This window comes from Poromitra crassiceps (genome assembly GCF_964638095.1).
Source record: "Poromitra crassiceps genome assembly, chromosome: 21".
Taxonomy (NCBI): domain Eukaryota; kingdom Metazoa; phylum Chordata; class Actinopteri; order Beryciformes; family Melamphaidae; genus Poromitra; species Poromitra crassiceps.
In genome coordinates, this window is record NC_139638.1 from 27,193,938 (window position 1) to 27,208,970 (window position 15,033).

At 46.1% G+C, this 15,033-nt stretch overlaps 1 protein-coding gene across 1 annotated transcript in view; it reads left to right on the forward strand.

The window, feature by feature from the left end:
- LOC310795371 (splicing regulator ARVCF-like) overlaps positions 1–15,033 on the forward strand; it is a gene marked incomplete at both ends in the record, with an annotated part of 33,329 nt that overhangs the window by 2,224 nt on the left and 16,072 nt on the right. The window contains 4 exons of the mRNA XM_083657404.1: positions 7,151–7,324; positions 9,878–10,485; positions 13,811–14,289; positions 14,845–15,028. Coding sequence (XP_083513530.1) covers positions 7,151–7,324; positions 9,878–10,485; positions 13,811–14,289; positions 14,845–15,028 — 1,445 coding nt within the window. The remainder of the gene's footprint in view (positions 1–7,150; positions 7,325–9,877; positions 10,486–13,810; positions 14,290–14,844; positions 15,029–15,033) is intronic.

Sequence of the window (15,033 nt, forward strand, 5' to 3'; positions counted from 1 at the left end):
AACCCACCTTTTGAAGAATATAACAACAACAAAAAAGTGAAAGAGTCGCAATTAGTGCCTTATCCTGAGCAGATTTACAGGTGTTTTAACATTTCATTTATTTTCATGATTTATTCTAAAATACATTTAAATGTTCTCCTTTCTCTCTCAAGTACACCCTGTAGTACCTCCACTATACCCCTAGGGGTATGCATACCCCAGTTTTGGAACCACACTGCTGTAGTAGTAGAGGACAGCAGCGCCCTCGGTACCCTGCCTCTCTTCATTCAGCAGCACTGCCTAACAATGTCCACCAAACAGCCTCCCTCAGCCAGGATCATCTCCACCGCCAATTTCTCTCGTGCGACCCTTCTCGTCCGCCCCGCCCCGCCCCTCTGACACATCTATTTGCACGGACATGATGAGGTCTCTTGTGTTTGCTGTTGTGTTTGAAAAATGGTGGTTCTGAGTGGCTCTAGCTCTCCCTCCACATTACGAGCTGGATCCAGGCTGCTAGCTGCAGCCTGATTTAATGCAGGGGGACTGAGTCCTCGCCGGCACCACTCAGCACTTTACTCAGTTTGCTGCTGCAGCCTCGGGGAAATGGGGGGAGTTTGGGAGAACAGTTTACACTGTTTGTTTTTTTATTTGACAGCGCATTGTGAATTCAATATAGGCTGATTCATTCCACGTGAGGTAGGCCTAAAATATGCAATTTTGTAAGATGGACTGATTTAGAGAGTGGGTTAACTTAAAAAGGTAGGTGCGCGGTACTATGTGTAATAATCAGAAATCCCTTCTCATCAACTCATTAACGGACTGCAGTTACCCTAGCGGCCACCGGTGTCGTTTATGAGAAGTATTTTCTGATTCTTACCCATAGTGCCTTTAATTGAAATACTTGAACGGTTGAATGGTTTCAAAAACCAACTGAAAAAATGGTTGCTGATTAACTTAGCGTATAGTGTAGCCTATAGCCTGGAGTCCGGGCTGATATTATAACATTGTGTTTTTATGTATTATTATGTATTTGTATTATTATTTTTATACTGCTATGGATAATTGTTTGGGTGAGTGATCGACTCTTTGATTGATCTGTGCTGCATAATATGATGTTATGCGTTGCTGTATGTCTGTCTTGTTTCCATAAGACCAGGGGCCATGTTGTAAATAAGTGCTTGCAATTTCTCACCTTTTTATCCCTTGGATGCTGTCTTTTATTATCCTCAATAAAATCACTCATTCATTCATTCATACTTTGCAGAATGTGCCATGTTATCCTCTAGGGGGCGCGCAGATGAAAGGGTCACAGCTGACCAACAAAATAAGATGGATTTGCTGGATTAAGCGTGATGCAATGAAATCGATCGCTTCTTTCTCTATTATAGAATCTTTCATTTTTTGTATTCTTTCATGTCTTGAGGGGGTTGATTGTGTTATCGCTGGTGAAATGCAACCGCTGCAATCAGACAGCCCCACGTGACAGTTTATCAACTTCAAAACTAATATTGAGTTCATTTAGTCCGGTGAAGCAGGTTTTTTTGGTGAGCGCATTTAAATTAACGCGAGTTAAAAAAGAGATCGGGATGAATTATGTTCACACTCAAAATGCTGCTTCTAGTTCTGTCCCAGACAGGTTGCTGAATAATTAATGCACTCTAGTTCAGAAGAAGCACATTTCTTTGAAAATGAAAGAAAGGTCAGGTCAGTTTTTAACGCAATAGAGTATTCACTTTTACTGATATATTTATAGGCAGCAGCTCGATTTGACTGTTTGAGCACAAGTTAGTTAATCTCTCCTCTCTGAAATAGTTCTAAAGCACTAAAATAACCACATGGTCCAGGACAGCGGCTACATTATTGATTCGAGAGCTGCTAGATCAGAGAACTCACGCCAAATAACTCATGTTTGTATTATTGGAAATAACAGAGGCCGTTCACTTCAAATCCCAGCGGAGAAAATATGAAGTATACAGTCATTTTTAGCACACCGGGATATGCTGATTAGGAGAGAGACCCCCAGTCTCCACCATCACTTAATTAAACAGGAACAAACACTTTCTCACGGTTACTAATAATACCTGTCATCCGTCTCTATTCATGTCTCTCTGAGATTAATGCGGGGTTATCATGGTGCTATCTACCCTTTAATCATTTCCTTGTTTGTGTACAATGTACATTTACAGTATATTTCTCTCCAGCAGGGTTGGAGGGGTGCATCTTATGAGGGGGGGGGGGGGGGGGGGGCGCACTATGGATATGGATAGGTCTCCGTCCGTCTGTTAGTCTGTAATGTTGACTATGTGCCGCTAGGGGGCGCCTGGACACAATGCACACACCACACCAATAATAGTCAACATACTGTATGAGAGCAATCGTTCATTTTGTGATACCATGCACCTAATTCTGCAGATGTGTTTATAGATATAATTGCGAACAAACTCGATATTGGGGCATCACAAGTTTGCTCCCTAGTGGCCGCGTGGCAGATATTTTTCAAAATGGCCACCAGCGGTTGGTCAAACTTTCCTAATCCCATTGGACCCACATGCAATAATGGACATATCTAGATCACCCTGAGAACCAAATAAAATACTCACAATTCTATGGACTTTTACAAAGTAAGTGGTCATTTCATTATGTGTGTTCATTATTGGCCTATTGGTGGGGCGGCATAGCTAACCTATTGTTCATGTTGTGATAAAAGTGCCAAATTTGGTACAAATCTGGATATAGGGCCATTGCAGTTTGGCGTTCTGATGACCATGGCAACTGATTTCCAAAATGGCTGGCAGCAAGTGCTGGTATAGAACACTTCCGCTACCCCCAAGCTGCTGTTTCCATGTTTTCAGCACCACAAATATACATGCAAGTTAAAGTGAACACAGGGATTCTTCCTAAAATGATCTATTTCTGTAGCAAGCTGGAAAGACAGGCACTTAATGAGGTCTCTACTTGTGTCATTTCCTGGTTCCCAAGAAAGCTGTAGGTGTGAGGCCCATCCTGGACCTCAGGCTGCTCAATGCGACCATCACCAAGCTTACAAACAAGCATTTGCTGACAGTGGGGAAGGATGTGTTGGTGAGAACAACCACGCCACAGTGGCCTACATCAAATAGGCAGCAGTGGAGTGTAATCCGGACCTCTGAGGTCCTTCCAGGAGCCTCTGGCTATATGGCCACAATAGAGCACCTTCATTCTCTCAAGGCTCTCCACATTCCGGGCATGGAGAACAAGGGGCCCGACTCCATGTCCAGAGGCGGACGAATGGAAACCATATTTGGTGCTGCTTCGGGAGGGTGGACCTGAACATCCACTGTCTCCTGTGGCTCTCCCTGTTCCCCTGTGACGCTCTCCTTCTCTACTCCGCCTCGTCCATCCCCTGTTGGTGAGGGCGAGGACAGAGAGACTCCTTGGTAGCCCCAGACTGCACCGTGGTACGCAAAGATGAGACAGATGATGGTGGCCCCCCACCCAGGAAGGTCCCCCAGTTTTGGGGAACGCTGTCTCAGGTGGGGGTGGGGGCAATAGGCGCCCTGCGGCTACCCCCGCCTGGGGCAGCCGCTCAAAATCTGCCTCCTGAGAGGGACAGATTGGTGACTGACATGATACATGATACTTTAGGATAAAGTCGTTTTCAGTATTGGGAACGTTGATCTTTTGAACTATTCAATTGGAGCTGTTCTCTCTTTCTTCCTTCTTCTTTCCTGTTAGGAGCTAGGAGATTGTTAGGAGCTAGGAGACTGTTAGGAGCTAGGAGACTGTTAGGAGCTAGGAGACTGCGCCCTCTGTGGTGCGCTCCTCGACTACTCGAGGGGATCTGCCATTGGTGTTGGAGGCCATTGGTGCCATTCAAACTCCTTGGTCAGATGATCTCTCTCAAGCTGTTGTCAATCAAGACTGCTCTGCTGCTTCCCCCGACCGAGGCTAAAAGAGAGAGAGACTTGCTGCACTCTCTGTCTGTCCACTCCAGCTGTTCACTCTGTCTGTCCACTCCAGCTGTTCACTCTGTCTGTCCACTCCAGCTGTTTACTCTGTCTGTCCACTCCAGCTGTTTACTCTGTCTGTCCACTCCAGCTGTTTACTCTGTCTGTCCACTCCAGCTGTTTACTCTGTCTGTCCACTCCAGCTGTGTCCACTCCAGCTGTTTACTCTGTCTGTCCACTCCAGCTGTTTACTCTGTCTGTCCACTCCAGCTGTTTGTTTACCCTGTCTGTCCACTCCAGCTGTTTACTCTGTCTGTCCACTCCAGCTGTTTACTCTGTCTGTCCACTCCAGCTGTTTACTCGTCCACTCCAGGTGTTTACTCTGTCTGTCCACTCCAGCTGTTTACTCTGTCTGTCCACTCCAGCTGTTTACTCTGTCTGTCCACTCCAGCTGTTTACTCTGTCTGTCCACTCCAGCTGTTTACTCTGTCTGTCCACTCCAGCTGTTTACTCTGTCTGTCCACTCCAGCTGTTTACTCTGTCTGTCCACTCCAGCTGTTTGATGGTTGGTGGAGATCTGAGTAGTGCCACACTTAATTTAAACTGGTCAGTGATACTCACGGGTACTCGACAAGGCTAGAGCCAGTGAAACACATCTCGTCCCTTGTAGGTTTTGGACTGCGTCAGGGAAAAACACCTTTCTGTACTCAGCAGCTATAAAATGGAACCTGTCGTCTCCCCGTTTTTAAAGAAATTGTCGCTGCCAACCATTTCAAAAGAGCAGGAAGGCTGTTTAGCTGCTGACAGCCAATCACTATGTCATGTCTTCATGGTTTGTAAGTTACTGTACGGTACATGGCGTATGTATTGTTGACGTTGTTGTTTTCTATGTCTTAAATATGGCTCACGCTGTGCGGACCGTTGATTGTTTTTACAAACGAGGACCACAATGGAAATAAGTCTCCTAGACTTATATTGTGTGTGAAATCCTTGACAATTTTATACTTGTGTATGGGATTCTATTCCACATGTATTTTAACACATTGAGTGCCAGCCATTTTTTCATCCTGTAGGTAAGTTGTGCCAGGGTTTTTTTTGAGGATTCTGGCTCATTTTACAAGAGCCGAGGATTATTTTCTGTTAAGAATTCATGAACACCAATCATCTAAAAATAACTAATAGAATGTGTGCTTTCTCTGTCTAAAAGAGTTAGTTTGCAGAGTTAGTAGTTATGTAGATATTAGCCGTTGAGTACAGCATGGTTTCAGCGTCTGGAAATTTATTCAGAGATAAATGGCTTTTTGTGAAATTCGACAGAACAGTCACTTTAACCATTCATTTTTGGCATCAGTAAGACCGTCAGACATTCTAAACAATAGTTTTGAACAGTAATTTCCTCCATAACAACAGGAAACACCCCTCTCATTCAAACTCCTCCCTCCGTGTGTCTTCTCCTCCTTCCTCCTGGCTCTACAGCGGGCGTGTCAGAAGCGCGTTGCTGCTGCCTGCCTGCCTGTCTGCGTGCCTGCCTGCCTGCTTGCCTGCGTGCGGACGCTCCTTGTGCGAGTCAAGATGGGCCGGGGAATGCGTGGGCGATGGGCAGATGTTGATTCTGGCCTTTCTGAGGTGTTTCAAAGTGTGTTTCACCTATAATCTATTTTGCAAATCGCTCTCCGCTCTCTGTGTGCGGCTGCCTGCGCGGCCGCTCTCGGGCAAGAAGACAAGTGTGGAATGGATTACTGTAAAATCGCCTCGCCATTTCCTTGAATGGCTTGCTCCCCGCGGCAGTTTTTTCTTTGATTTCGCTCGTCTGGGGGAGCACTGTCAACACTTAGTGGGTCGGTAAAATAGATTATACACATCCTCTTGCTCCAATAGTGATCTCGAAGATGTAAAAGTTGTTGATTGATGTCCCACCGTAAAAAAAAAAAAATGTTTATGTAAGACGAGTTATTTCGGCTCTGGCACTCAAGCGTTGGATTATGTAAGACGAATTATCTCGGCTATGGCACTTAACGTGTTAACATCTGTCAAATACATAATTGACAGATTCATTCATTCATTCATTCAGATGAGACGTTAAACTGAGGTTCTGACTCTCTGTGGTCATTAAAAATCCCACCAGCGCTCTTCGCAAGAGTAGGGGTGTAACCCCCCGGTGCCCTGGAGGGTGTAACCCCGGTGCCCTGGCTAAATTCCCACACAGGCCTTCCTTCAATCATGGCCACCTAATCATCCCTCGTTACTTAATTGGCACATTCAGTCCTCAACTCTCCACCGTGAGAGCTGATGTGTGAGGAGTGTTCTGGCACAAACTGGCTGCCGTGCATCACCCAGGTGGATGCTACACATCAGTGGTGGATGAGTTGAGTTCCCTCCCCCTCCCTCCCCTGATATGTGAAGCGCTTTGAGTATCTAGAAAGGTGCTATATAAATCCAATCAATTCTTCTTCTTCTTCTTCTTCTTCTTCTTCTTCTTCTTCTTCTTCTTCTTCTTCTTCTTCTTCTTCTTCTTCTTCTTCTTCTTCTTCTTTTTCTTTATTCATTCATTAATTCATTCATTCACTCACTCTGTATAATGGGAGGCAGCTCGTGCGAGACGGCAGAAGACCAGAGGTTTCCCAGAACCGCAGGTCCGCCTGCTATTGATCCACGACCGGCAAGCTGCGCAATCACTGGACAGGTGACCTGTCAATCACGCCCAAAACATAGTCTTTTCTATCGTCCATTTGACTTTAAACGGGTTAGTCATATATAAACGTACGTAGTTGTTATGAAAGGTGAAATTAGCTATAGACCAAAACTGTGTTGTGAACTAGGCTGTAAACCTGCTTAATCCTGCTGTAAAGATGGGAATTTTAACATGGGGGCGAACGGGAAACGACTCCCTTTTGGAGCCAGCCTCAAGTGGCCATTCGAGGGACTACATCTTTCAGTATCTCTTCCGTGGCTTCCTCTGTAAAAGCTTGCCACCTGGGGACAACATATTCACTATTTGCTTGTCTTTTCCTCATTTGTGTGTGCGTGTGCACGTGTGTGTGTGTGTGTGTGTGTGTGTGTGTGTGTGTGTGTGTGTGTGTTTGTGTGTGTGTGTGTGTGTGTGTGTGTGTGTGTGTGTGTGTGTTTGTGTGTGTGTGTGTGTGTGTGTGTGTGTGTGTGTGTGTGTGTGTGTGTGTGTGTGTGTGTGTGTGTGTGTGTGTGTGTGTGCGTGTGCGCGTGTGTGTGTGCGTGCGTGTGTGGTTTAGGAGCAGACTTCAGAGGGGCCCCCTCTGCTGCCCTTTTCCCAGGAGGCTAAAGAGCCAAGTCAGGAAACCCCGTCCGCCAATGAGGAGCTGGACACGCCCACCTCCAACACCTCCATGATGACGTCCACCAATGACAGCTCAGAGACGGACACCCCGCAGCAGACAGACACTGAGGTTCACGCCTTTCTGTTTGGTCCCATTTGGTCCCCAGATAGTCCCAAGTACAGTACTAAACTTTCTGCAATATGTTTTTGATAGGTTGGCGCTTAAAAAAGGTTTCCTTCCCAGTGCCTTTATTTCACTCTGTTGACCTCAAACTCATAACTCATACAACTCTCTGTCCTTGATTAGAATTTAAACAACAAATATAGTACCTTAAAATATATTTCGTCTGAGCCTAATCTCCTGAAATTTGAAATGAAATGAGCATATTGTTTTAAAATGTACGAAAGGTGTGAGCAATAAGTTTCCCCTCCATGAAAGGATTAAAAGATGCAACTCGAAACAGGCAGGTAGTTGCGTTTAATTCCCAACTAAGGTGACTGAAATTTTCCACTGCAAATTAATTATTTTTTGCTGTTGTGAGGTTAGGGTTCCTAACCCGAAGTTTTTCTTACCCATGACAAAACTTTACCCCCCGATCCTTAACACACGTTTTTCTTGTTGCTTAAACGTAACCATTAGCTAACCTCGTTATGTAAAGAATACATGAAAATGTAATATCCAATTCATGCTAATGACATAATCCTTTTGTGGTGGAGGGACATAATCTTCACATCCATCATCTCCATAAGACACTTTCAGAGTTCATATCACAGTATTTTATACGAGACTGTGTTGTTCTTGCACTGCAGTAGAAAAGGATAGCAGTGATATTTCTCTTAGGGCTGCGCTGATCTTGGCAAGACGGAGCCATTATGTGTTCTTAATATGAAACATCCATTAAATATATTGTAAAGTGCTCTGCAGCAGAAGTCCTGTCGGCTACAAAAATGACTTTCCGTTCAACCGTCTGCCTATTAGAAGATCGGGGAAGTCGAATAGTCCTTTGGGGACAATAATAACCATGGATTTGAATGAAATATAGATATTGGATTTCAGACATATCACAAATGTGTAATGTTGGTAATGGTAATGGTAACTGTAATTTATTTATAAAGTGCATTTCATTACAAGTAAACACAATGTGCCTTACATACAGTACAGGCATAAAAGAGAAGAACATAAATAAACAATACAAGTATCATGCAGTGATAAAAAGAAACTGCGATAAAATAAAATAAAATAAAAACATGCAAGTATGCGCCTTAAAGGAACACTGCCCATTTTCAACCAGCTTTGTATCATTAGAACATCAGTAGTATATCAGAAAACTGTAAACTGTTTTGAAGTCTGTCATTTAATTTGACAGTTATTGAGTGTTAATGTCCACACTAACTCAAATTAATAACTCATTAACTCAAATCAACTCTCAATAATTGTCAAACTAGATGAATGATGAATAGTTTGACAGTTATTGAGAGTTGATTTGAAGAGTTATTCATTTGATTTAGTGTGGACCAGTGATGTCACTGGTCCACACTTTAACACTCAATAACTGTCAAATTAAATGACAGACTTCAAAACCGTTTACAGTTTTCTGATATACTACTGATGTTCTAATGAGACAAAGCTGGTTGAAAATGGGCGGAGTGTTCCTTTAAGAATAACAATAAATCTGTCTAGGTCACAGCATGCAATGAAACGGTTAAAAATCAGATCAATTTACTCATGCAGACAGTTACATTTCCTGCAATTGACTCGACTCCTCGTCAGTGGCTGGAACTCGGCTTGTTTCATCAGAGTCCAATCTCAACTCATTTTCAACAGGGGGGAACTCATTACTCATTTGGCAGGCAAGAAGAATTCATTATTTACTCTTGGCGCACGTGAGCCGAGGAACGTGCGGGAACGAAGATGATGGAGCATTCCTTGGAGACGAGAGCTGGGGTGGGCTGTACAGATTTAATGGGGAGATAAACATATAGATAAGAGAGAGATGTGTTTGATCGTCCCTCAGCTAAATGAAACCCAAACACAGTTCCTCCTCTGGCTCTTAACGCGGCTCTTTGGTGGCAAGCCATATACTAGGAGAGAAGAGTCTCTGACCTCCCGTGAGACCTTCCTGCAAGATGGGATTTTAAAGAGCGACAACAGAGATTCTGATTGAGCTTTTGCAGAGATTATAGCAGGGATACTCAACTTGCTTTGCCCGGCGGGCCGCTTTCGTGAAATGATAGGAGGCCAGGGGCCAGTTAATAAACAAACAATATACATTTTTCTGTCGCGGATTGTAGGTTTTTGGGGTGTCAGCCGGAGTTTAGTCTGACAATGTTGTGCACACCAGATAGTTAGTTAGGTTAAGTACATACGTAAGTGCCTGGGTAGCGAGCAGACGTCAGTATTTGACAATTTAGCAGCTAAATTGCTAAATTCAATAATCTAAATGATAGATTATTGAAAGATATTCCATATTCCAGACTGAAATGCTATAACAGAAGTGGAGTATTGGCCAGAATGACATGAACATTTGGACACTTATTGAGCGGGTATCTTGCATGTTGCGTTCAGGTGCACTGTAAAAAAAAAAATTGTGCAATTCGATCGCGGGCCACACAGGGGGCGCCCACGGGCCGCATGTTGAGTATCACTGGATTATAATATTTGCGCTGCATTTGATCATTGTAGGACTCCAAGGCCGTGGAACAGGAGGGCGAACAGGCCGAGACCCCGGATTCCTCAGAGACGCAGCTCAACCTGGAGACGCCCGACGCCCCTGATCCCACACCAGCTCCGGTGGGTGAAGACGACCCTCCTGAGGTACCCGCTCCCGCAGCAAACAGCCAGCTCCCTGCGTCCCCCACGCCGACCGCGGCTACCACCACCACCACCACCACCACCACCAGCAGCACCGTGCTGCCGTGGCCCGGGGACCCCCAGCCGGCGAGCGCAGAGGCACAGAGCAGCAGCGTCTACACCCTGTCTGACAGCTTCAGAGGCCTCGGAGTCGACCTGTGCCCGGGGTACGGGAGCCTGTCCCGCGTCTCGCTTCACAACTACTGGCCGAGCAAAACCCTCCAGCCCGGGGCGCACTACACTCTTCCCTTCCCCAGGGACAGCTACGCTCCTTCGAGCCTCAGCACCCAGCCTGAGGAGGAAGGCCTGGGCGAACAGGGAGAAGACGCCGCGGACGTGAAGACTGACCACCAGGCGGCCAGCTACCCGACACTGGGGGGCATCCACCAGTTCAGGCCCATCACCACCATGGAGCTCCTCAGGGAGCCATCCAGAACCAGGTAACAGTGGCCGTGGGGTACAATTGAACTTCACCGTTACCTCAGGGCAAACTGGACAAATGTTTTTTTAAGCTGTGCAGCCACTTCTATAGTTCTATAAGTGATTGTGTGTTAGAGGATGAGATGTGTGCGCCTAGGCCCCGCCCCCAGCTCCCCGGTCTGCACAGACTGAGGCTCGTGCACACCATGAAACACTCAGCGGCATGCCTCCTGTGAAAGCCTCTTTGACGCTGCAGCTTGATAGGCTGTCTTGCTCTATTTCCGCATCTGATTGGTCCATTTCAACCTCGCGCCCCCTGCCGCAGGAACCGCCCAGCGTTTCGCTGTTGCAGACTTGAGGCGGCTTGTCTCTGAGCGGCTTAACGCTCGAAGGGCGTGACTAGGGCGGGACCTTTCATTAAGCTACCCAATGACAGCTCTTCCTACACATTTCCTCCCCCCACCCTTCTGTGTACATCTACCTGAAAACGTTTCTACAGCTGCAAGCTGGAAGCTGGTTTCCACGCCCACAAAACGCTGCGACACAGCGGAAAAGCGATTTTGCCATTGTAGGTGTGCACGAGCCACAGTCAGGTGTAGAGAGAGAGAGAGAGAGCGAGAGAGAGCGTCTCGACCCACGGTCGATTGCAGTTCAAAAGCCGGTGAAACACGCACGCACAGACGTTTCTGTGTACGTGTCATTGGCGAGATTTTGGCAAGACTATGGAGAGAGCGGCTCGAAACACCCTTGAAACCCTCCAGCCCCCCTCCCCCCCACACACACACACACACACACATAGTGTCAGAGACGGGAAAGGAGGGCCGAGGAGAAGGGTGGCGGCCTGCAAACCTGCACCACTTACTTCAACACTTGGGTATTTAATGCATTTAATGCAATTATAGCTTACTGTCGATGACTTATCTCTTTGAGGAAATTATATGATAATTATTGCGTTTAACCTTGTTCTCGGCAGGTAGGGGAGGAACCCTATTGATTCAAGGGCAATCGTTGACTCGCATCTAAGTAGTTTGTTCGCTTGGAGAATAGGCAGTGAAGGTAAAGGACGTTCAATTTGTGTCAGTGAAACATCAATAGATTCTCTGATAAGGACTTTAACTTTAACTAACGCTATGATGCTCTGCTTTCCACTAGAGTAGACAGACTTTTTTTGGGAGCACATTCTGTACAGAGAAGTTCGGCACTCACGATCGCCATCCTCATTTACTTACCACAGAAACATACTTTTTGGGTTGACTGGAAGCCTGTGATGCTGATTAATTTGTTGAGTTTAGTTCATTTGGACAGTTAAGTGGAAAATCAATCAATTAAAGAATGATCAAATGACCAAAAAACTGTAATAATAAAAAGAGAAAGAAGAGAAAGAGTGCAAATCTGTGCCAGATCAATAACAACAGGCTTAGAAAAATATCTCATTTCAAAACAAACAGAAGTACTACAATGACAAACGGAGACACACAACTGAAATTGATAACAGTAATAAAACATAATAGATCCAGATATTGCAGGAAAACAACAACAAATGTAAATGTGACCTTAATGTCTTGAATGCATGACTTATTTAACTTTACAGTAAACCAATCCTCCACCTCATTTTAGCACACAGGAGCTACAGTACAGTGATGATGACTGTTCATGTTAGACTCTATATAGCTGCATAGACGTCCAGTAGAAGCCGCTGTCCAGTTCATCCTGGAAAACAGGAAAGACAGATGGACAGCAGTTTCATACAGCAGCAGGTATGAATCAGAGATGACAGCCTGCCGCAAAGCCGATAAATAAGAGGGGTTCACCTGTTCCTGCATGCCACAAGCTTCTTCCTTGGCCATATAAAGTGACAGCAGCGGCTCATAAGTCACTCTCTTGTGCTGTTAAACCCTCTGAAGTGCAGTCTGTTCTGTTCAATCTCATTCAACCTGTTTAGCTCAACTTGTTACAGTAAAATGTTTACACGTGTAAAATGATACAGATGCTGTGATAGAAGACTGATGGTTACGCACATTTTCATGGCGGTGCCTTTAGATACGGCTTGCCCTGATCCACACGCACGCACGCACACACGCACGCACACACGCACGCACACACGCACGCACGCACACACACACACACACACACACACACACACACACACACACACACACACACACACACACTTACTTAGGTCGCTTTTGGGGGATTTGCATAGACTTACATCCATTCCCTGGAGACATACCCTAACCCTAAACACTACTTGCCTAACCCTAACCCTAACCCTAAACGTACTGTAACCTAAACCTACGAATTCAGTTTCTTTTTACAACCTGGACCTTATTTCCAGCTTTCTTTATGCTTTATAACTTAGCCAGGAAGGGCATTTTTGAAATCGATGCATTACAAATCTATAACGCGCCGAGCAGTGGACTGGAACAGAGGAGATAGGGGCATGTGTATTGCATGCATTTACATCCTGGAAATAGCTTATTTTCTGCCACGCAGCGGCTCATATGCTTATTATATCATACTGGCATAAATGTGACCCACTGTATTTACCTCTGCCAGCCTCCAGTGTTCTGTTTCCCATCTGGGATTATGAAACCAAGTCCGGCGAAAGTCTCACATCAGTGAGAGGAGAGCTCAGAGCAGTGGACCAAGCCGCCATGACAGTCCTTGGCATGGTAAACACCGCTGATATTTATCTGATTTCATGAATATGGACGATGCTGCCCGTATTTATTTGAGCTGGATTAACGTAATATCGATTACAAACTGAGGAGCGGGAGGGGGAACGGGAGCTTCTATCAATATGTGACGGACAGCCGAGAGACAGGTTGAACACGCTGGCTGCAGCAAGGTAAATAGAGCATTAGTTTTCTCATTGTCTCTATGATATAATAAGAATATGAGCCGCTGCGTGCCAGAAAATAAGCGATTTACAGGACATAAATACATGCTTTTGCTTTACAGTTGACATATGGCCTCCGTTCCAGGCCGTTTCGTGGCGCGTTATATCAATTCATACAGAGTCGATTTCAGAAAGTTCTGTTCTGGGTGAGTAGGATAACATCAACCAAGCTGGGAAAAAAAAAAAAAAAAAAATCTCCTTTAACCACTGACCCCCAAATCAGCTTTTTACCAACTGGGGACATGGCTTTTGTCCCCAATTGCACATGCCGTCCCCAATCACCTGGTCTTATGTCGGGTGTGTGTCCCCAATTTCAACTTAGCTAAAACCAAAAGGACACACACACACATGCACACGCACGCGCACGCGCACGCACACAAACGCACACACACACACACACGCACACACACACACACGCACACACTCAAATGTTTCTGTCTCTTCAGGGGTGGCTACGACGAGGCCATCATGTCCCAGCTGGAGGGGAACCTGAACCCGTTCCTCCAGGCCGTGTGCCGAGCCCAGACCCTGCAGTTCCCCCACAAGCGCAGCAGCATGGTCAGCCTGGACAGCATGCGCAGAGACCCGCGCTGGAGGGACCCCAACCTGCACGAGGTGATCTCCATGCTGGGCCACCCGATGGACCCGGTCAAGTCCAACGCCGCCGCCTACTTACAGCACCTGTGCTACGAGAACGACCGCATCAAGCAGGAGGTCCGGCAGCTGAAGGGCGTGCCGATCCTGGTGGAGCTGCTGGACCATCCCAAAGCCGAGGTCCATCGCAAGGCCTGCGGCGCCCTGCGCAACATCTCCTACGGGAAAGATCACAACAACAAAGTGGCCATCAAGATCTGCGACGGCATCCCGGCGTTAGTCAGACTGCTGAGGAGGTCCAGCAGCATGGAGGTCAGAGAGTTAGTCACAGGTAATAATAATGATGCTAATAATAATAATAATAATAATAATAATAATAATCATAATAATAGAATAGCTAATTGCATTTATATTGCGGCTTTCTAGATACTCAAAGCGCTTCACATCAGGGGAGGCTCAATTCATCCACCAGCGTATCTTGGGTAGAGATAAATGTCTTCTTAGGCTGCGTTCAAATACTCTTTTTTTTTCTTTGCTTGCTTGGGTGGTTCCTAACTGAGTGAAATGACCTGGAAGCATCTAAGTGGCAGCCATGATAAGTGCCGTTGGAAAATTCTCTAAATGCTAAGGAAAGGAGCTTCAGTGCTCCTTTAGCATAATAGGATACACTGGACCATCCTTTATGAACGGAAAGCTCATAATGCAGCTTAACCGGCGCGGAGCCATCGTGGAGCAAAACAGAGCGCTTCCGGTGTGAACAGCCAGGCTCCTGCTCGACGCTTCTGTGACGGAGACGTTTCTGGTGCGTCCCAGGAGAAACACAACCTGTCCGCTGTCACATAAGACTCCCCGGCAAGTAACATCTCTCATCTTCTTTTCCACGCAGGGACTCTGTGGAACCTCTCTTCACACGAGCCGCTGAAGATGGCGGTCATCGACCACGGCCTTCAGACGCTGACCGATGAAGTCATCATTCCACACTCGGGCTGGAGGAGAGAAGCCACGGAGCTCTCCAGGCTGCAGAGTGCCGAGTGGACCACGGTCTTCAAGAACACCTCTGGGTGTCTGAGGTACC